The sequence below is a fragment of the Pygocentrus nattereri genome, chromosome 19 (assembly GCF_015220715.1).
Source record: "Pygocentrus nattereri isolate fPygNat1 chromosome 19, fPygNat1.pri, whole genome shotgun sequence".
Classification (NCBI taxonomy): Eukaryota; Metazoa; Chordata; class Actinopteri; order Characiformes; family Serrasalmidae; genus Pygocentrus; species Pygocentrus nattereri.
The window spans coordinates 36173862-36195467 of NC_051229.1; the positions used below are offsets into that span (position 1 = coordinate 36173862).

General features: G+C 41.4%; 1 protein-coding gene across 1 annotated transcript in view; it reads right to left on the bottom strand.

Moving 5' to 3' along the window:
- Nucleotides 1-18269, bottom strand: part of schip1 (schwannomin interacting protein 1) — a 534426-nt gene extending 516157 nt beyond the window's left edge. The window contains exons 1-2 of the mRNA XM_037530836.1: nt 18111-18269; nt 17835-17892 (exon numbers count right to left, since the gene is read on the bottom strand). Of these exons, the coding sequence (XP_037386733.1) occupies nt 17835-17892; nt 18111-18133 (81 nt within the window). The 5' untranslated portion in view covers nt 18134-18269. The remainder of the gene's footprint in view (nt 1-17834; nt 17893-18110) is intronic.
- Nucleotides 18270-21606: the final 3337 nt, after the last annotated feature.

The window sequence follows — 21606 nt, forward strand, 5'->3', positions numbered from 1 at the left end:
GGAGTCAGGCTGGAGTTTCCACTTTGCAGTCTGGAATGCTGGAAGACTTTCAGAAATTTTAAGCACAACCCCAGTTCCATTGAAGTTCGGATGATGTGTAAAACATAATTAAAAACAGAATACGATGATTTGCAAATCCTTTTCAACCTATATTCAATTGAATATACTACAAACACACGATATTTAATGTTAATGGATAAACTTTATTGTTTTTTGCAAATATTCACTCATTTTGAATTCGATGTCTGCAACACGTTCCAAAGAAGTTGGGACAGGGGCGTGTTTCCCACTGTGTTACATCACCTTTCCTTTAACACTCAGTAAGCGTTTGGGAACTGAGGACACTGATTGTTGAAGCTTTGTAGGTGGAATTCTTTCCCATTCCTGCTTGATGTACAGCTTCAGCTGCTCAGCAGTCCGGGGTCTCCGTTGTCTTATTTTGCGCTTCATAATGCGCCACACATTTTCAATGGGAGACGGTCTGGACTGCAGGCAGGCCAGTCTAGTACCCGCACTCTTTTACTACGAAGCCACGCTGTTGTAACACGTGCAGAATGTGGCTTGGCGTTGTCTTGCTGAAATAAGCAGGACGTCCCTGAAAAAGACGCTGCTTGGATGGCTGCAATTTATGTTTTACACAACGTCCCAACTTCATTGGAATTGGGGTTGTATACATATAGTCGCAAACGTGAACAACACATTTCAAATAAGGTTTTGTTGATTTTTTTTTTTTTGCCTGAAATCCTCCACAGAGAACTTCAATGTGCAAATTTTAGTTCATAATTTCCATTTGTTGGCTGAGTTTAACAGAATTTTCTTGCCAAAATGTTAAATTCAGCAAACAACCAGTAATTATGCATTGAAATATGTACAGATGTGCGTTCTCTGTAGAGGATGTGTTAAATTTTCACTGAGAAAATCAAATGTCCCAACTTTTGCATATGACATGACATCATGCAAATGGATATGGGCCAATACTAACTAAAACAAAGAGATTTTTATTACTTCAATTTAAATCCCCCCACCCAAACCCTGCCATCTCCTCCTCCCCCTCAACTAATTGTGAGTAATGGCAGCATATGAAAGAGAGTCTTCTTTAAATCTTTTAAAATTTGGTGAAATGGAATCTGGAGCAGTCAACTCTGGGTTTGGCGAATGCCAGGAGAACATTACTTGTCTGACCGCTTTGTGCTGACTGTAAAGTTTGGTGGAGGAGGGATAATGATATGGGGTTGTTTTTCAGGGGTTTTGGTTCCAGTGAAGTGAAACCTTAATGCCCTGACCTCAACCATCCAACACCTTTGGGATGAACTAGAATGGACACTGTAAGCCGGACCCTCTTGACCAACATTAGTGATCAAACACCTTTGGGATGAACCAGACCCTCTTGTCCAACATCAGTGATCAAACACCTTTGGGTTGAACAAGACCCTCTCGTCCAACATCAGTGATCAAACACCTTTGAGATGAACCAGACCCTCTCGTCCAACATCAGTGATCAAACACCTTTGGGTTGAACAAGTCCCTCTCGTCCAACATCAGTGATCAAACACCTTTGAGATGAACCAGACCCTCTCGTCCAACATCAGTGATCAAACACCTTTGGGATGAACAAGACCCTCTCGTCCAACATCAGCGTTTTTTGAATGAATGGGGGAATGAATGAATGTCTTCTGGATGAATGGGCGAAACTTCCCAAAGACACTCTCCAAAAGTGGAAGCTGTTATACCTACAAAGGGGGACCAACTCAATATTAAGGCCTATGGATTTAGAATGGAATGTTGTAAAAGCTCCTGTGGGTATAATATGGAAGTGTCCCAATACTTTTGTCCATATAGTGTATGTTTTTTCAAGTAATAGATACTGAAAGGAGATAAAGACTTTTTAAGCATAACCAACTAACTAATCATGGATTTTGGACTCTTCGTGGACTTTTAGGGTTTTCGTGGATTCAACAAATATGGTTTTGGCTACAGCTCTAGTTTGCAGTGGTCCTGCGGTGGTCTAACATCACTCTAGCTCTGGAAGAGCATTATTTAAACAGACCAATCGGGTGGTTGATATGCGGTAACCAACTGCGTCAGCCATCCGTGAGCTGCACAGTGATTCAAGACTTGACCACATGCAGAGAGGGTTAGTAATGAAGTTGAGAAAAAAACGTATTAAAAATGCAGGACATTATTACAATATTACACAGAAGTCTGAGGTGAATGTTGACAGTTACATTTCAGACCAGGAGCTCATAAATCAGATGAGAATGCATAAAATAAAACGCATATTAACCTAGCTGCGTAACAGATTGTGTGGAATCCTTTTATTCTGATGCATTTTGTATAAAATTAAACGTAACATTGCTGTTTATCCTTTGTGTGTTAGAAATAAAGGAGGTTGGTGGATGAGGACGGAATGAATTGAAATGATTCATAAACGAATAGTCATGATTTTCTGTATTTATCTGGCTACTGAGTCAATTATACACTCACCGGCCACTTTATTAGGTACAACCTCAGTTGCTGGTTAACACAAATATCTAATCAGCCAATCACACGGCCGCAACTCAGTGCATTGAGGCGTGTAGTGGTGGTCAAGACAACTTGCTGAAGTGCAGGCCGAGCATCAGAACGGGGAAGAAAGGGGATTTAAGGGGCTTTGAACGTGGCGTGGTTGTTGGAGCCAGACGGGCTGGTCTGAGTATTTCAGAAACTGCTGATCTGCTGGGATTTTCACGCACAACCATCTCTAGGGTTTACAGAGAACGGTCCAAAAAGAGGAAACATCCAGTGAGCGGTCAGTTGTGTGGACGAAAACGCCTTGTTGATGTGAGAGGTCAGAGGAGAATGGGCAGACTGGTTCCAGATGATAGAAAGGCAGCAGGAACTCAAATAACCAACCAGAATCTCTGAGGAACCTTTCCAACACCTTGTTGAAAGTATGCCACAATTACTTAAGGCATTAATTAATTAAGGCAGTTCTGAAGGGAAAAGGGGGTCCAACCTTTTACTAGCAAGGTACTGTACCTAATAATGTGGCCGGTGAGTGTATATAACGATAAATATTATATCAGTTTGTTCTTCATATACAAATGTCCAAAACAGTGCCAGTGCAGGAAAACAGCTGCTGCAGATTCAGAGCCATCCTTTTACACTGAGATGATCCACGTTTAGCCGGAGGGGAGTGTAAATTAACGAGCCACTGTGAGTAAACAGATAAAACGTGAACACCGAATGCGATGCCTAGTAAGGTTCCTTGTCGGTTAAAATGCTGCCCAACTAGAGAGCTGCCTTTGAAGGCAGTGCCTTCAGAATGGAGTGCATTATCTGTCTGTTACAGTTAACCCACCCACAGGCTAAACGGTAACACTGTACTTTCTTTTTTACTGTCTTCTTTCAGTGGAATTGTACATGAATGGTAGGAGCTAGAAACAGCTCAAAGGTTCATTTGTAGCAGAGACGTATCCGCTGCTTGCATAAAAATGCTGTAGGATTATTCCAACTGAAATACTTGAAAAGTTATTCAACAAAAAACACCCCAATGTGTTAGGTTGTGCCCCGGCCTCCCCTAACCAATCACGTGCGCCTGTTTTTAGCTGTAGCAACAAAACAGAAAACAGCAGGTAATAAAGGTAATAAGGTAAATAAAGAAATTAAAATATACCTCCATCTTATGACAGGCAAAAACATAGCACTGATGTTAGAGGGTGAACAGTAAGTGATGTAGCTGATTAACGGGCGACAGCAGCACAGAAGACCCGAAACGGAAGAGCAAACAGTATTTTCTGCACACACCTTTTGACCTTTCATACTGACTGGCTATAAATAAACACAGAAAAGGGAGACGGCATGATACGCAATCAGACCGTGTAGCCATCTTGACTTTTGTATTTTGACAGCAGCTGAGTTAGTCAGCTTGCTAACCATAGCCCGGCTAGGAAAAACGGCATTGTCCAGCAAGCCTGATCACCAGCAAATACAGGATATCTTGTGTTTTGGATGCTAATATGCTGGTCAGCCAGTATGACCATGCTGGGTGACCAGCTGAACCAGCACCAGACCAGCATATGCCAGCTTAAACCAGCATACAATGCATGCTGGTCTGTGTTTGCTTTCAGCAGGGAGATTATCTCCTTGGCTAACTCCAGCTACACCACTGCCACCACCCGACTGTTATCTACATTTTTTCCTATAAGCCAGTGCACAGCACTATCCTCTCACAAGCGTATAATTATCTGGTATGATGATATTTACTTCTGCATTTTACTGTCTGTATTTAACGGCTTATCGAGCTTAATAACGACAGCAGGTGAAGGATTTTTCCATTCCTGTTGGCTTTTCCTGTTTTCACCTTTTTCCATAAGATTGGAAAGCCCCAGTTTTGTGAATTTCAAGACAAATGGAGAAATAGAAATGGTTCTGAATTACATTATTTTAAAAGTTAAGTTAAATTTAAACATTTTGCTTCTCCTGAAAGTTGCAATTTTAGAGATGGCAGGTTGCATTTAGACAGCAACAACAAATCATGGATCAAACTGGCTCTGCCAAAAATTATTTCACCCAGATTCCCCCTCCATTGCTCTAAATGTAGTCACTCATCCTGTAGACACAACATGCCTTGATTGGCAAGTATTTGTGGTAAGAAGGATATTTGGCCAAACTAAAAGGCTGTGATATATCATTGCTCTCAGAACAAAACCTCGTATCTGCATTTTTCAGTTTTTGACATACTTTGAAAATATTGTGCTGCTCTTTACATCGTGTGTAAATTTCATGATGAATGGACCAAAAGACATGGCCCAAAATGACTTGGAGAAACATCTGGTTCCATTGACTTACATTAAAAGTAAATTAGGTTTTTTCATTCTCCTGTAAAGTTACTGTAAAGTTACTGTAAAGTTGTTCAATTTTGGAATTTCCTTCCAACAATGGCGACAACAGTCTTACAGCACTAAACCAAGACTTTCCGTCAATTGTTTGCAGTGCTGCAAATGGCACTCACTGAGCTGGAGTCAGTGCTGTTTTTGCGCTCAATTAGAGAATATCACCCAACACGATCTGATCCAGTCACTGCGTCGGCTTCATTTGCACAGGCGATGTTATCGGCCATCTCAGTCCGGGGGAAATGTTGAATCAGGGGAAAGAGCTGTATCTGTAAGGATGGCCATTAATTGGAAAATTGGAAATCAATTTACATGAGCGCCGCCGGGAGAGGGCCATTATTCAGAGCCTGAGACACAGGTCCCGGCCCAAAACGGACACTGCTGTGTGGTGGATGCAGCTGCATGAGCTGAATGGTAATTACACTGATATCACGTGTACTGTAAATGACACAAGTGGAACACATTCAAACAACTACAGGCTGCCAGCACTAAGAGATAAAAGACCAGCGTCGACACTCAAACGGCACACTGTGCACTACACTGAGACGCAGTACGAGAAACAACATTGTCATACCAAAACTTCATAAAACATTTTACATCGTTTGAATACTGGATTTTACATTTTCTGAGCATTTCACGATGAACAGACCACTGAAATATGTTACGTGGAATTCCACAATTTTCAAAATTTCTCAATAACTCAGTGCTTGAGATAAAAACAGTCAATCAGAGTGTTTTGCTGTGAAATGGCTCATTGTACAGACTTTCATTACAGTGTTGTTTTCTTGGAGTTTTTTTTGTTTTTTTTTAAGCAGAGGTGTATATTTCAGGGCAGCATGGTGGCATGGTGGGTAGCACTGTCGCCTCACAGCAAGAAGGGCCTGGGTTCAGTTCCCCGGCTGGGTGACCAGAGTCCTTTCTGTGTGGAGTTTGCATGTTCTCCCCATGTCTGCATGGGTTTCCTCCCACAGTCCAAAGACATGCTACATGCAAAGACATACCCCTAGGTGTGAGTGTGTGTGGACTGGTGACCTGTCCAGAGTGTTTCCTGCCTTCGCCCGATGACCGCTGGGATAGGTTGCAGCACTGCCCCCCGCAACCCTGAGGAAGAAGCGGCTTAGAAAATGTGTGTGTGTGTATACTTCAGTCATATGACTTTGACTCAAGTCCGACTGGAGTCATCAATCTGATGGCTTGAGACTCAACTCCAGAAAACTGAGTTGTGACCTAACTTTGACTTTAACACCAATGACCAAAGACTTTGGCTCAGACTTGAGCCTCATGACTCACAAAGAGTCGAGACTCAAAGTGGAGAAACACGGAGAGTCTGAATGTGGACGGGACTCATCTTGTCATGTGATCGGATTTGTTTCCTGCTTTAAACTGAATAAACATCAAGGTTGTCAGACGTCTGTCACTGCGCTTAAGCTCGGCTTATTTTATTTTGTAAGACCAGTGAAGCGTTCAGAGTTCAGGGTTGCGATAATAATCTAATCGTAATAATCTAATCACAATAACCTAATCATATGATAGAAACAAGCAAAACATCAACAGCATAAATGCTCCCTCACTCAAGACTTAACCTCTTACTGGAGAAACTTACCAGACAGACTGGCTGTTTTCCTCATGGTGGCAAAACAAAAGAAACACAGCTCTCTCTGACTGATGTTAACAACGCAACATTTACCACGAGGCTAAAGCTGACTTGCCAATTTTGCATTTGCCGTTCCACCTTAAATGCAGCAGTCAGGCGCCTGAACATAACTGCTGTGCCATTTAAGGTGGAACAGAAAATCTGAACAAGAAGCTGCTTGTAAAAAAAATCATTCATTTTGTTGCCTTTTCTGTAAACTTTGTCCACCTCAGTCGTTTTGGTTTCCGTTGTCGTCAAAATTGAATTCAAACTAGTGGTTAAGTTGGCTGAGCTAGTTTTAGTACTGGGATAGTTTTTATTATAATCCTGTGAGCCCACTGTTCCCAAAAAAATAAAGTTCAGTAGTACTGAAATGCTGTGTAGTCACACTACTCTTTGTGTATACAGTCTGCCTGTCATGGTTATCTGTGTACCATGGATTTTGTATTTCAGTTGTAAGGGTAAAGAAATGCAACATAACAAAACAAAAATATAATAATCTACAGCCATACACTGCCAGTGTGTTGTCGTTAAAAGGGACTGCTACCATTATTCAGTGTTATGGCTTTAAATTAGCTGAAGAATGCATGCTGACTTGCTTAGGACTCAAAGATTAGAACTACTGACTTTGGACTCGACTTGAGACTGACCTTCATTGAGTCGGGACTGGACTATATTGACTTGGCACTTGACTCTTGACTCTTGACTCGGGACCAGAGCATCAAGACTTGAGACTGAACTTCACTGACTCGGGACTGGACTATATTGACTTGGCACTTGACTCTTGACTCTTGACTCGGGACCAGAGCATCAAGGCTTGAGACTGAACTTCACTGACTCGGGACTGGACTATATTGACTTGGCACTTGACTCTTGACTCGGGGCCAGAGCGTCAAGACTTGAGACTGACCTTCATTGACTTGGAACTGGACCATATTGACTTGGCACTTGACTCTTGACTCTTGACTCGGGACCAGAGCATCAAGACTTGAGACTGAACTTCACTGACTCGGGACTGGACTATATTGACTTGGCACTTGACTCTTGACTCGGGGCCAGAGCGTCAAGACTTGAGACTGACCTTCATTGACTTGGAACTGGACCATATTGACTTGGCACTTGACTCTTGACTCTTGACTCGGGACCAGAGCATCAAGACTTGAGACTGAACTTCACTGACTCGGGACTGGACTATATTGACTTGGCACTTGACTCTTGACTCGGGGCCAGAGCGTCAAGACTTGAGACTGACCTTCATTGACTTGGAACTGGACCATATTGACTTGGCACTTGACTCAGGACCAGAGCATCAAGACTTGAGACTTACTAGTTACTTGCAACTTGGTAACTTGTTCCCATCTCTGTTAAAAAGTATATGTTCGCCCAAAACCATTTCATGTGAGGGAGCTTTTAGAGGTGGACGTCTGGTTCCTATCACCACCACTGTGAACAGTTCTGACTTGGTAAGTTTCTCTAGAACAGAGCATTTCATAAAAAAAGCCCAAATTTCTTTCTTGTTTTCTCCTCCTAAGCTTCCGTTTCAGAGATGAGAAGGCGGCACAAAAACACGAACACAGGCACAGTGTGAAGCACACACACACACTCAAAGGAGCCAGACACTAGAGTCAGAGGTCGAAGCCGCGGTGATTGGAAACACATTCACCTTGAACAGAGTGAGCAGATTAGTTTAGTATCTGAGGACACAGAGCGATAAGAACAGACCAGGCAGCTTCAGGATATTATGTGAAGGAACAGGTCATGGAAACACATCTGTTCCTGTAATGAAGCGGTCAGCAAGCTGCTGGATGACCCTGAGACGCCCAGATGAAGAAGGTCACAGATGAAGAGGAGCAATTAAGGATTTAAAATGACAATAAGACAGACTACAGAAGAGAGAATGAGAGAGACAAATGAAGAGAAAATGAGTTTATGGAGGAGTGAGAGAGACAGAGAGTGAGGGAGAGAGAGAAAGAAAGAAAAAAGGAAAGAAAAATAGACAGAGAGAGAAGCAAAGGGGGAAAGAAATGAGAGAAAGAACAGGAGAGCAAATAAATTCAGAATAAATAAAAGGAGAGAAGGAGAGAGCAAACAAGTTGAGTGACAGCCAGAACAAAGGAAAGGATAAACAGAACAGAAAGAGAGAAAATGGAAAGTGAACAACCAAGTCAACAAGAATGAAAGACAGAATAAGAGAGAGAGAGAGAGAGAGAGAGAGAGAGAGAGAGAGAGAAAGCAGAAAAGAAAAATGAAGACAAGAAAAATGTGGGGCAGAGAGAGAGAATGAATGATCAAGTGAAAAATTAGTGAAAATGAGAAACAGAAAGATTAAAAAAGGAAAGTAGATTATGAGAAAGAAAGGGTAGAAAAGATGGACACAGAGGGAATAAAGACAGAATGGTGGAATAAATGACTTAGAAAGAGTGAGAAAGAGAAAAATGAAAAAGAAGAAGAAAGACATTGAATGAGATAAAGAGAGAAAGAGAGAAATGAAGAGGAGGAATAAGCTTTTGAGACAGAGGGATACAGAGAGAAAGAGAGAGATACAGACAGAAAGAGAGAAAGTAAGAAGGAGCGAGAGAGAGCTACAGAGAGAGAAAGAGAGAGATACCCACAGAAAGAGAGAGAGTAAGGAGGAGTGAGAGAGACATACAGAGAGAGAAAGAGAGAGAGGCACACACACAGAGACAATAAGAAGGAGCGAGAGAGAGAGAGAGATACACACAGACAGAGAGAAAGTAAGAAGGAGCGAGAGAGAGCTACAGAGAGAGAAAGAGAGAGATACAGACAGAAAGAGAGATAACATGACAAAGGGAGAGAGGCATACATACAGATAGATATATAGACAGAAAGAGAGACAGATACAGACAGAAAGAGAGAGAGTGATACACACAGAAAGAGAGAGAGAGATACAGTACATACTGAAAGAGAGAGAGTAAGAGTAAAAGGGAGTGAGAGACATAAACAGAAAGAAAGAGAGATAACATGACAAAGGGAGAGACATACAGAGAGAGATACAGACAGAGAGAGAAAGTAAGAAGGAGTGAGAGAGATAGAGAGAGAGAGATACAGACAGAAGGAGTGATAGTAAGGAGCGAGAGAGAGACATACAGAGAGTTAAAGAGAGATAGCATGACAAAGGAAGAGAGATACATACATACAGAGAACGAGAATGTTGGATGTTGGAGACACATACAGAGAGAGAGAGAGAGAGAGAGAGAGAGAGAGAGAGAGCGATACAGTCAAAGAGAGAACAAAAGAGAGTCGCACAAACGGGGGGGCTGAGCAAGAATGATCACACACTCTATCAGAGTGCAGGGTGGTCTCTGGTGGGCTGGTCTCATGGTGCCATCAGACCCATGGTGCGGTATTTTGGAGAGCATATGGAGCTGGCACAAGCTTCGACACCTCCATCACCGCGCCAGCGCACAGAGCTTCGTCCAATTAAACACGGCGCTGATTCATTTAGCCCCAGCGACACGGACCCCCAGCTTCGCCTGAACCCCGCCGTCCCCTCCCCTGCGCAGCAAACAGATGGATTCAGCGCAGCATCCATGACTAATAAACTGGGGCTAGGTACACAGCACACGGCTCGCCACCCGCCTCAGAAATCATCTTCATCATGCGAGGAGTCGAGGCACCCTCGGAGTTCCAGAGATGGATCTGCCTGCACTGTGGTGATAGGAACCAAGGGTCGCCATGACTACAATACAAATATAGACATTTTATTACTATCCAAAACTACCAGTGAACCTACATGCCGATTGCACGTGTTGTAGACATTGCGACCCCCTCCACTGTGAAGTTTTAGTGCTGTAGATTTTCTCCATTTCACATTACACAATCTGAATAACTGTGCTGACATCTTAAGGACTCAATAATGCAGATTTTTTTTCAATTTGCAATTAAAACTGTCGTGTAAAATATAAAATTGTGTAAAATGTAAAATTGATGTGTAAATGCAACACAAATGTGAATCTTTACTGAAAATTTACCTACCGCCTGCAAAAATTTGTACATTTTATAGAGATCTTAAAAATGGCACATAGATACCTTCTCCGAAATTGTTCATCTGGAGTGTCTGTGAGCTGAAATTGCAATAATTCTGATGGTTATCATGAGTAAAAATAAAAAATAGCATAAGACAGCCACGCTTTTTATTGATTTTCTGTCCTCTTGGATTCATGCTGAGGGCAAAAACTCTGATATAAAGCAAGATAGGATTTTTTTTTTACCCGATTTTCTGCCGAATTTAGTCGTCTCCAATTCCACCCGCTATTAGGACTCCCCCAATCACATCATGCTACCAATGCTAGGAGGGTGAAGGCTAGCACAGGCTTCCTCTGAGACCTGTGAAACCAGCCACCGCTTCTTTTCAAACTGCTGCTTACCAACGTCACGGGTCAGCCAAACCCGCTCGGAGGAAAGCGCCAACCACCAGATCTGTTATGTCAGCTAACAGACGCCTGCACTGACTAGCATCGCATTGTGTGATGGGGGGAGAAGGGGGGCCATCCTACCCACCCAGAGAGAGCGAGGCCAATTGTGCTGTCTTGGACTCCCGGCTACGGACGGCTGTAGCATCACCAGGGATCGAACTCGGGATCTCCTGATGATACGGCCAATGCTTATTTTTAATTACAAATTGAATTGAATATTTAATATCAGATATTTTTAATACTCAAAATCAATGTAAACTCAAAGATAGAGCTAAATATGATTCATTTTATAATAAAATGTGTCATATTTATTGTTATGTAACTGTTCAAATGTGTTTTAGGGCCTTTTTCTGTGATTTTAATGGGAAAGAGGGAAAGTACACCGTAATGAATGGGACAAGGCCATTTTTGTCGCCTTTATCTAGTTTCTCTGCCCCTCCCCCACTCTCTCAGCTCAGAAGCATGCACCTGCTGCATGGCTAGCATTTAGCCTCAGTTATATAAGCGTGACTGCATTACGATTACGAGGCTGAGTCAATCAGAGGACTGTTTGAGACGCATGGGAAAGCCCTAGGTTGTATATGTGCAGTCAGCCATTTAAACTGGGCATTAAAATGGAGTTAACGCAGGATGTAAACGTTGGTTTTCAGAACTGGATTATTCACTGCATCATCGCTGAAATCTGGACACACAGGGTAAGTCCTGATGGTCAACTTCATGTGTGAATTGCATCAAAGTTTTAAGTGCAACACGCCTTCAAAGCAAAATGCTATATCAGTCATGTATGTCACAACCAAAGTACATAAATAGGGTTCGTTAGAAGACCCACCATTGGTTCCCTGAAGAACCTTTGGTAACACTTTCTGAGTGTCACCTTTGTCAGCATCTACAAACACATTCACAACATGTTATAATGCATTCATTAGGCATTATAAACATGTCTACAAGTATTTATAAAAATGCATTACACATTATAGCCATGCTTATTATGCATTATGAATTGTTAACATAATGCATTATAAGTACTGTTCATAACAAATTATAAGAGCCTGATAAGCTGTATTCATGCACTCTATGTAAAGTGAAGCATACTGTACTAAAGCCTTCTCCAGTGGAGCTTCAAGTTGAAGTGTTTACTGAAGGATTTACTAAAACATTAAAACATACACAATAAAGCTCATTACAGGCTTCAAATGTCAGAGTTTAAACTAGAGCTGCCGTCAGTGTTTTACCCAGTGTGGGAAAGTCAATGTACACCACTGTTAATGTGCACCACCATTAGCCTGGCACTAACATAACACTGCATATCCAATAGAATGCTAACAGAAAGTAGCATTACTGTACTGTAGTCTAGTGTTACAGAGTGATGGGTTCTAGCACTTGATGTTAGAACCAGTGAGGGAACAAATTACAATGACAGCACTTGACTATCTTGCTTCTCACTCTGCAGGCCTTATATTAATAATAAATAATGTATAATAACCGTGGGTATAAAGTGTAATTCAGTGTAATTAATTTTTATAAATATTTATAACCATGTTTATAATGCCGTATGAATGCATTATTACATGTTATAAATTTGTTACACATGTCAGAATGTGTTACCAAACTTTTTAGTAGATGGTTCAATTTTAGTAAAAGTGAAATGTGTTATATAGATGTTCTCCTGGTAATATAATGGCTTTAAACCAAGAGGTTTTCCAGAGAACCCTACATCCAAGCCAAGGACCACCCAGGAACCTTTATTTTTAACAATATACAGAAGCAATCTATCCGATCTGGCAACACTTACGGCTTTTTAAGACACAGCCAAGGCTTTCAGTCTGTACTCTACACTCACTCTTCTACTCCTCCGGGAGAACAGAGGAAGTGGAACAGACTTCCGCCATCTAATATCTACCTCTCTCTCTCTCTCTGTCTAGCTCTCTCCACCTTTCTTCATCTCTATCTACCTCGCAAATGAGGTTTTTGGCTTCTGCACACCACCGCATCGCCTGTCTCTCCTTTATAATGTATTTCAGAAGCCATTAACTGTCTCCTGTGAGGCTGCATCAGTGGCCTCAAGCTGGAGCTCTACAAACATCCACCAACGTGCTCACGCTCGCTTTCGCTGCGACTCAGAAATGTAGCTCAGGATTCTGATTTGAACCTGACAAACTCTTACTAATAGAGCTTTCTTTGGAGGTATGCCTTTGAGGAGCCACTCTTTGTTCCCTGAAGAACCTTTCAACCTTTCCTTTGCATGGATCTTCAGAAATCCGTATCTGTAAATGACATGATATGTGAAGAGTGTGTAGAACCTTTTTAAAGAGCCACCTCCAAATAATGTATACGTCCTAAGAAGAAGCCTTAAATTCGCACAGACTTTTTACATTCCCTAAAAAGGTTCTTCAATGTCACAAATGTCTCTATAGACAACTAGAAGTCATTCTTTTATGGCTGTTATGCCTTTTGTTAAGAGCGCATACTTTGCAATCAGTAGTTTTTTAAAGAACAATGAGCCTCATTCTCCAGTGTGTTCCTAAGTTTGTTCTTAAACATGTTCTTGAGAAAGGCCCTCAGAGAAAGTTTAAGGGCAAAACTGTTCTCACCTTTGTGCTCTTGAGTGTGTTGATTCTGTTCTTACCTAAGAACAAATCCCAGATAAGAGACCTCCACTGAATGTCAGAATCTATGTGAGAAGTGCTTAAATGTGTTTTAAGAAGAAATTTCAGTAAAACTTTCTATGAACGTCATGTTTGTAACCATCTATAAATACATTTATAACATGTTATAATGCATTCATAAATCATTATAAACTTGGTTATAAATATTTATAAAAATGGTATACACTGAATTTATACACTTTATAGCCATGTTTCTTACACATTGTGAATTGTTACTATATTGCATTATAAGTAGTGTTAATAACACGTCACACTGTCAGTGCCAAAAGTGAAGTAAAGACATACAACGTTTTTTAACGCCCTTCACTCTGTAACACTACACTACACTACAGTGTAGTAATGCTAATTTCTGATAGCATTCTATTGGATATGCTGTGCCAGGCTAACGGTGGTGCACATTAACACTGGCGTAAATTGACTTTCCCACATTGGATAAAACATTGATGGCAGCACTAGTTTAAACTCTGACATGTGAAGCCTGTAATGAGCTTTATTGTGGATGTTTTAGTGTTTCAGTAAATTCTTCAGTAAATACTTCAACTTGAAGCCTCACTCTTAACACAGGAGGAGGCTTTAGTACAGTACGCTTCACTTTACTGAAAGCGGACAAATAGAGCTTATGATTTGTTATGAACAGTACTTGTAATGCATCATGGTAACAATTCATAATGCAGAATAAGCATGGCTATAACATGTTATGCATTTTTAATATTTACAGTTATGTTTATGATGCCTTATGAATGCATTATAACAGGTTATGAATGTGTTTATAGATGCTTACAAACATGACATTCAAAGAAAGTGTAACTGAATTTTTTTCTTAATAACGGAAGGTGAATTAGGAACAATGTCTGTGAATGAAGATAAAGTATCTTTTTCAAGTTTAAAGAACCTCCACATAATATAAAAGCTCTAAGAAGAACCCTTAAACTGGTATAAAACTGGTTCCATTACTCGAGGGCTCTTTATATCTTTTAAAGTTTCTTCACACTCTCACATCTCTTTTCAAACATCATTTTTTCAAGGAACCCAAAGTGGTTCTTCTATGGCATAGCTCAAAGAACCTTTTTTTGCATAGACGACCCACTTTTCAGCAAATAGTTTGTTAAAGAACCATGTTTGTGTGTGAATCCGCTTTCTGAAGAATGCTCAAATAACAAAGGTTCTAGGTAGAATTTTGAAAAAATTGGTATAGATCCTTCACATTCTTGGTCTTTGAACGTTCTTCACACTTACAAGTATCTTTCTAAACATGGTTCATTAGGGAACCAAAAGAGGTTCTTATATGGCATTGCTTAAAGAATTTGGCTAAGAATGCATTTTCAACCAATAGGAATTTGATGCATGTTTTTAAACAAGATGTGAAAGAGGGAAGAAAGTTTTTGAGTAAAACTTCTGGGAAGGACGATTAAATTGGCATTGCAGCTTTACATTATGTGAGGATTCTGCTTCTCCAGCATTTCTTCTGAAATAAAGGGTATTAATAGGGGGTTTGTCCCTCTTTACTGCAGTAACAGCCTCTACTCTTCTGGGAAGGCTTTACACTAAAATGTTGGAACACTGCTGTAAGGATTTGATTGAGCATTAGTGAGGTCAGGTACTGATGTTGGATGGTCAGTTCTGGATCACTCCAACTCATCACGAAGCTATTGGATGGAGCTCCATCATGCCAGAGAACGAGGTTCCACTGCTCCACAGCCCAATGCTTTATACCCCACTAGCCAACACTTGGCATTGGGCATGGTGACTTTAGGCTCAGGTGCAGCTGCTCCAGAGCACCCACTTCTAATGATCAATGTTTTTCTATGAATATTATACAAGCTGATTAGGAGGTGCATCAGGACACTTTTGGACATATAGTGTCCTGATGTCCACTTAGAAGTTCTACCTATACATCCCTGCTGTTTGGTTTAAGCAGTTGCTGAGTTTGAGTGGTGATTTAGTACAGTGAAGGTCAATGCAGACTGAGCTTTGCTATTAATTGCAGGGGGGGAGGATGGATGGATAGATAGATGGCTGGATGTATGACTAGATCAAATCCAGGAGAACATTCTCAGACTGCATTTGAAATTGTCTTGTTCATATTTGTATGGATAAAACATCTTTAATGTGAATTTTCAGCATAACCATGGCTAGGGTAATAATAAACAGCTCTATTCTGTGGGTTATGAGTAATGTCAGCATTATTGCAGCCGATCGAGCTGTGCCATAGGGGGTGCGTTCAATATGCCAATTTTTAAAGTGCTGAATACATCACACTGTAATTAATTATTCATTTTCACGGAGCTGCTCTGTAGAAGCATTGGAATGCATGCACATGGTCAGTGCAGCCAATAGGACATAAATCAGTGAAAAATTACCCAGTTTTACACTTACACCTAGATGTAGTTGATCAGCAAACACATGTTTGGAATCCAAAGTTTGGCTTGGAACTGGAGCTATGAGACTAATGTTGCTAACAAACACTTGACTCAGTAGTCACCCAAATAGTTACCCAAAGATCTCAATTCATTTCTGGATAAAATACATCACCAAAATTTCTCTTAACCTACGCAAACCACATCCAGATCACAATTTTTCAGATCAAAAAATTGCTTTAAGGAATCTGAAACTTCTCATAACATCATATTGTCTGCTGTCAGAAGAAAGAACCTTGTATCTCCAAAATAATAACTTTACAGAAGAAAGAAAAGGCACACTCTAATTTTAATGTAAGTCAATGGAACCAGAATTTTTCCAAGTCATTTTGGGCTGTTTCTTTTGGTCCATTCATGAAATTTACACAGTGTAAAGGGTAACAGGTCCTTTCAAATCTTGTCAAAAACTGGAAAACGACAATAATGGAGGTACGAGGTTTTCGTCCAACAGCAGCGATGTAACATTTATATCAGTCCAGCTTAACACAAATCAGCACAGTAAAGGTCCATTCAGTAATAATCGTACTTATTTGGTACTGCACTCTTAAAACTATGGTGTCAAAAAGAATTCTTTGTCCTAAAAGCTTTTTATCTGGACAGGACGCATGATGTCTTTGCTCAGAAAAGCACAATATTACAATAAATAGCAATACAATAAATAGCAATATGCAGAGTATTGATTTTATTTTCATCAAACCATTTCCAAAGCTCTTGTATTTTTGAGAATGCTACATATTATTTGTGTGAATGCAACCACATTGGAAGATTCTTCAGGGAATCAAAAGTGGTTCTTCTCCAAAAAAAAAACTTTTTGGCATCTTATTTTTTAAGTCTTCTACAGACTTTATAACGACTTTATTACACAAGTGATGGTTAAGTACCACATATAAACACTATGTCAAACAAAGCTCAATGCCACACTGTTCTAGTGGGGGTTTTATAAGCAACATGATTAGTTTGGCTTGATCATCCAATTAATCACTACCTGCTGTCCACTGTCCATGGTGCTGAAAAGACAGCAATAGGCAATAGACATTGGCAATGCATTGAGACAAAACAGTAGTTAATCACTGCATTTGCGTTATTCATGGCTAATGACTGCTTTTGCAGTGACCATCTTTGCAGGATGTTGCATTCATGCACACCATAACTCCAAAAGTATCCAGACAGTCTGAGTTCAGCTGCTTTGAGGTGCACCCTTGGCTGGCTCAGGTTTACATCTGCGCAGCTTGTCTGATGTCGAAAAGAAAAGCTAACAGAACGGGACACTGCAGCAGCCGCATATCAGCTTAAGGTCACTGTTCTCCTCAGCTGCCCCCCAGCTGCGTTCTCTGGAGTGACAGAACTGACCGTTCAACATCAGCACCTGACCTCACTAATGCGCAATCAGATCCTTACAGCAATGTTCAACATCAAGTGTAAAGCCTTCCCAGAAGAACAGAGGCTGTCACTGCAGTACGGAGGAACAAACTCACTATTAATACCTTTCATGTCTGGTGAGGCAGGTGTCTACAAACTTTTGGACACGCTGCGTACTCTGAGCTCAGCCACCTGATGACCTAAGCGCAGAATGATGAAGTCTCCCCCTGACTTGCCAGCGCACGCACACCACCGTAGAGCGCGTGAGGACACGAGCTGAGCTCCGGCTGTGCCCCGTGCCCATCAGCTCTCGCGCTTATTGCCTATAATTGCTTAATTACAGTTCTACGTGCACCGTCAAATGCATCCCCCACCTAAAGCGCGCACAGCGAGAGTCTGACCCCTTGCTGACCGCGCTGGACGTTAGTGAGGAAAGGATGACCACATACCTGCGTGATGCTCAGGGATAAGCGCTTCCTCTCCGTCTCGCCTCGTGCTCTCAGGTCCCTGCAAAAAAAGGACACGAGAGCAAAGTTGGAGCAAAATGTAAAGCTCTCGTGCAGCTCGCGCTACAGGGGTCCGTCTGGCTTTCTCGATGACATGACCGGGGAAGAGGGGTTTGGGCTGCACGAGACAAGTCAATCAATCACTCTGCAACGCCAAATCCGCCCGCGTCTGCTGCAGCAGCGGTGCACGAGGCTCGCAGGGATGCATGTCACACTAACCGAGGAGAGCCGGTCCCCAGCATGCCCGGATCACGTCTCGGTCAAAGTGGCGCGAGGAGGGAAGCAGCGGCTCCGACGTCCAGAGCGTTCTCTCAGCCAATGGCGCGCTCGGCACGGTTTTATATCACGGCGCTTGCGGAGAGAGAGCAGTGTGGGAAGCGCCGTAATCAGCGTCCATCAGCAGAGTGGGATGAGCTGTAGGAAGGCGAGCACGAGGAGACGAGGGTCAAGGCTGGGCTGCTGGGAACGCTCATTAAACACCAACTAAATATGCTTTATTGGTCTTTATTTCATTCTGGGCTCTTGACGGACCATCACAAAAACACATTCAAACACGCACAGTGCCGTTTACTGACCACCTCCTTGTTTCTACGCTCATTGTCCATTTGATCAGCTCCACTTACTGTATAGCTGCACTCTGTAGTTCTACAGTTACAGACTGTAGTCCATCTGCGTCTCTGATACTTTGCTAGGCCCCTTTTCTGCTGTTCTTCAGTGGTCAGGACCCCAATGGACCCTCACAGAATGGGTGGTGGATCATTCGCAGCACTGCAGTGACACCGACGTGGTGGTTTGTTAGTGTGTGTCGTGCTGGTCTGAGTGGATCAGAGTCCACTCACTGTCCACTCTATTACACACGCCTACCTTTTCGGTCCACCTTGTAGATGTAAAGTCAGAGATGACAGCTCATCTGCTGCTGCAGTTTGTGTTGGTCATCCTCTAGTCATTCATCGGTGCTCACAGAACGCTGTTGGCTGGATATTTTTGGTGGACTATTCTCAGTCCAGCAGCAACGCTGAGGTGTTTAAAAACTCAGCACTGCTGTGTCTGATCCACTCAGAGCAGTGCAACACAGTGTCACTGCAGTGCTGAGAATGATCCACCACCCAAATAGAACCTGCTCTGTGAGGGTCCATGGGGGTGCTGAGCACGCAAGAACAGGGTAAAAGGGTTCCAACAAAGTATCAGAGAAACAGATGGACTACAGTCTGTAACTGTAGAACTACAAAGTGCACCTATATAGTAAGAGGAGGTGGTCATAATGTTACAACTGCTCTGTGTACATACTCTAAAAAATGTGGTTCTTTGAGGGTTCTTTAGTACAAAGAATGGTTCTATTTAGAACTATGAAATCTATATAGAACCTTAAAAGGTTCTCTGCATGGTGAATGGTTCTTCAGGTTGATGGAGAATGTTTTGGTTCTATACAGCACCAAAAAGCTTGACATCACATCACAGCAATAACAGAACCTTGTTTGGCTCTACATGGAACCATATACAAAACATTCTCCATCAATCTAAAGAACTGAACCATTGCCTTTGCTACAGAACCCTTGAAGAATTTGTTTTTATAGAGGGGCTTGAATGTTTGTGAACCCTTTAGAATTTTCTATATTTCTGTATAAATCTGACCTAAAACTTTATCAGATTTTCACACAGGTACTAACAGTAGATAAACAGAACCAAGTTAAACAAATGAGATGAAAATATCAGATTTGTTCATTTATTTATTGAGGAAAATGATCCAATATTACAGATCAGTGAGTGGCTGAAGTACGTAAACCTTTCCATTCAATATCTGATGTGACCCTCTTATGCAGCAATAACTGCACCTAAACGTTTCCAGTAACTGTTGATTAGTCCAGCACGTCGACTCATTCCTCCGTACAAAACAGCTTCAACTCTGCTATATTGGTGGGTTTCCTCCCATGAACTGCTGCTTCAAGTCCTTCCACAACATTTCTATGGGATTAAAGTCAGGACTGTGACTTAGTCCTTCCAAACCATTAACTTTATTCCTCTTTAACCGTTCTTTGGTAGAACAGTTTGATTGCTTAGGACCGTTGTCTTGCTGCATGACCCGTGCACTCTTGAGGTTCAGCTCATGGACAAATGTCCTGAAATTTTCCTTTAGAATTTCAGAGTTCATTGCTCCATCAGTAAAGGCCGTCCTGTTACAGATGCAGTAAAACATGATACTACCACCACCATGTTTCACAGATGGGTTAAGGTAACACTACATTGAAACCACAGCAATCTATTTTGGTGTTATCCGCCAATAAAACATTTTTCCAAAAGCCTTCTGGCTTGTCAGTGAGATCTTTAGCAAACTGCAGATGGGCAGCAATGTACGTTTTACCTTTCTGAAAAACAGCATAACTACTTAGAAGGTCAAAGAACTCCTGAGATTCCGAGAAACTTGGAAAGCTGTAGCGGAACTTCTTGGTACATTAAGCATCTCTCAGCATGATCAGTTCTGGATCACTCCAATTCATCCCAAAGGTATTGGATGGAGCTCCATCACTCCAGAGAACACAGCTCCATTGAGCTGTGGGGCTTTATACCTCTCTAGCTCATGTTTGGCATTGGACATGACCCTAAACCTTCCCTTGCTATTTGTCAATATTTTGCCATGGAGATTATACAAGCTAGGTTAGCAATAGGTGACCTTCATGCAGCTGAATTCACTCATTAGAAGGAATGTCCAGATACTTTTAGACGTAGTGTTTATTTACTTATGATATGGCATACGATCAACTGAACTGACTGGACAACTGGCTTCCAATCTGCATAACCTGTGATGCTCATTTCTTAAAAGGACCCAGCACCTGTAATGAAGGATGTGCTGTGCCACAGCGATAGTGCTAGCAAGCATTTTATCCTGCTGGGCTGATCATTTCCAGTTCCACTCTTTTACATAAACAGGTCTACTGCACTCTCTCGGGAAAGAGCGGGTAATATTCGAATAAATATCTGCTGTTTATCTTCAAATAAAGTGTCAGCAGCCCGGGGTACAGATACAGGCCTGCAGCGTCCAGGTAAACACACTGACGCAGCAAACACGACGAGCTGAATATGAAGCGCGCTGAACGCTGAGATTACCCTTACAGGCGTAATGTTTTATCAATAAAAGCTCATTTGCTCAGGTCAGTTGGAAGTTGGCAGTGAGAGAGTACTGGAGCATCTACAGATGACCCTGAGAACACTACAAGTACTGGAGAGGGGAGTGCTTAAGCCCCTCAGCTCCACCATTCAGTTGCTCATAGCGGTTACTGAATAATTTATAGTAGATTCTGAATAGTTCATAATAGTTTCTGAAGAATTTATAGTATTTAACGAATAATTGAGAGTAAATACGGAATGACAAAATCACATATTAGTGATTACTGAATGATTTCTAATAGTTCCTGAATCAGTAGATACTGAATAAGTCATAGTAATTTCTGGATGTTTTATATTAGTTATTGAATAATATTTAGTACTTACTGGATAATTAATGGCAGTTCTGGGATACTTTATAGCCCTTATTGAGTAGTGTACAGTAATTACTGAATAATTGATAGTAAATACTGAATAATGATTTAAAGGTTACTGATTAGTTTATTATAATTACTGAATAATTCACAGTAGTTTCTGAATATTTTATTTTAGTTATTGAATAATGTATGGTACTTACTGGATAATTAATAGCAGTTCTGAAATATTTAATAGCACT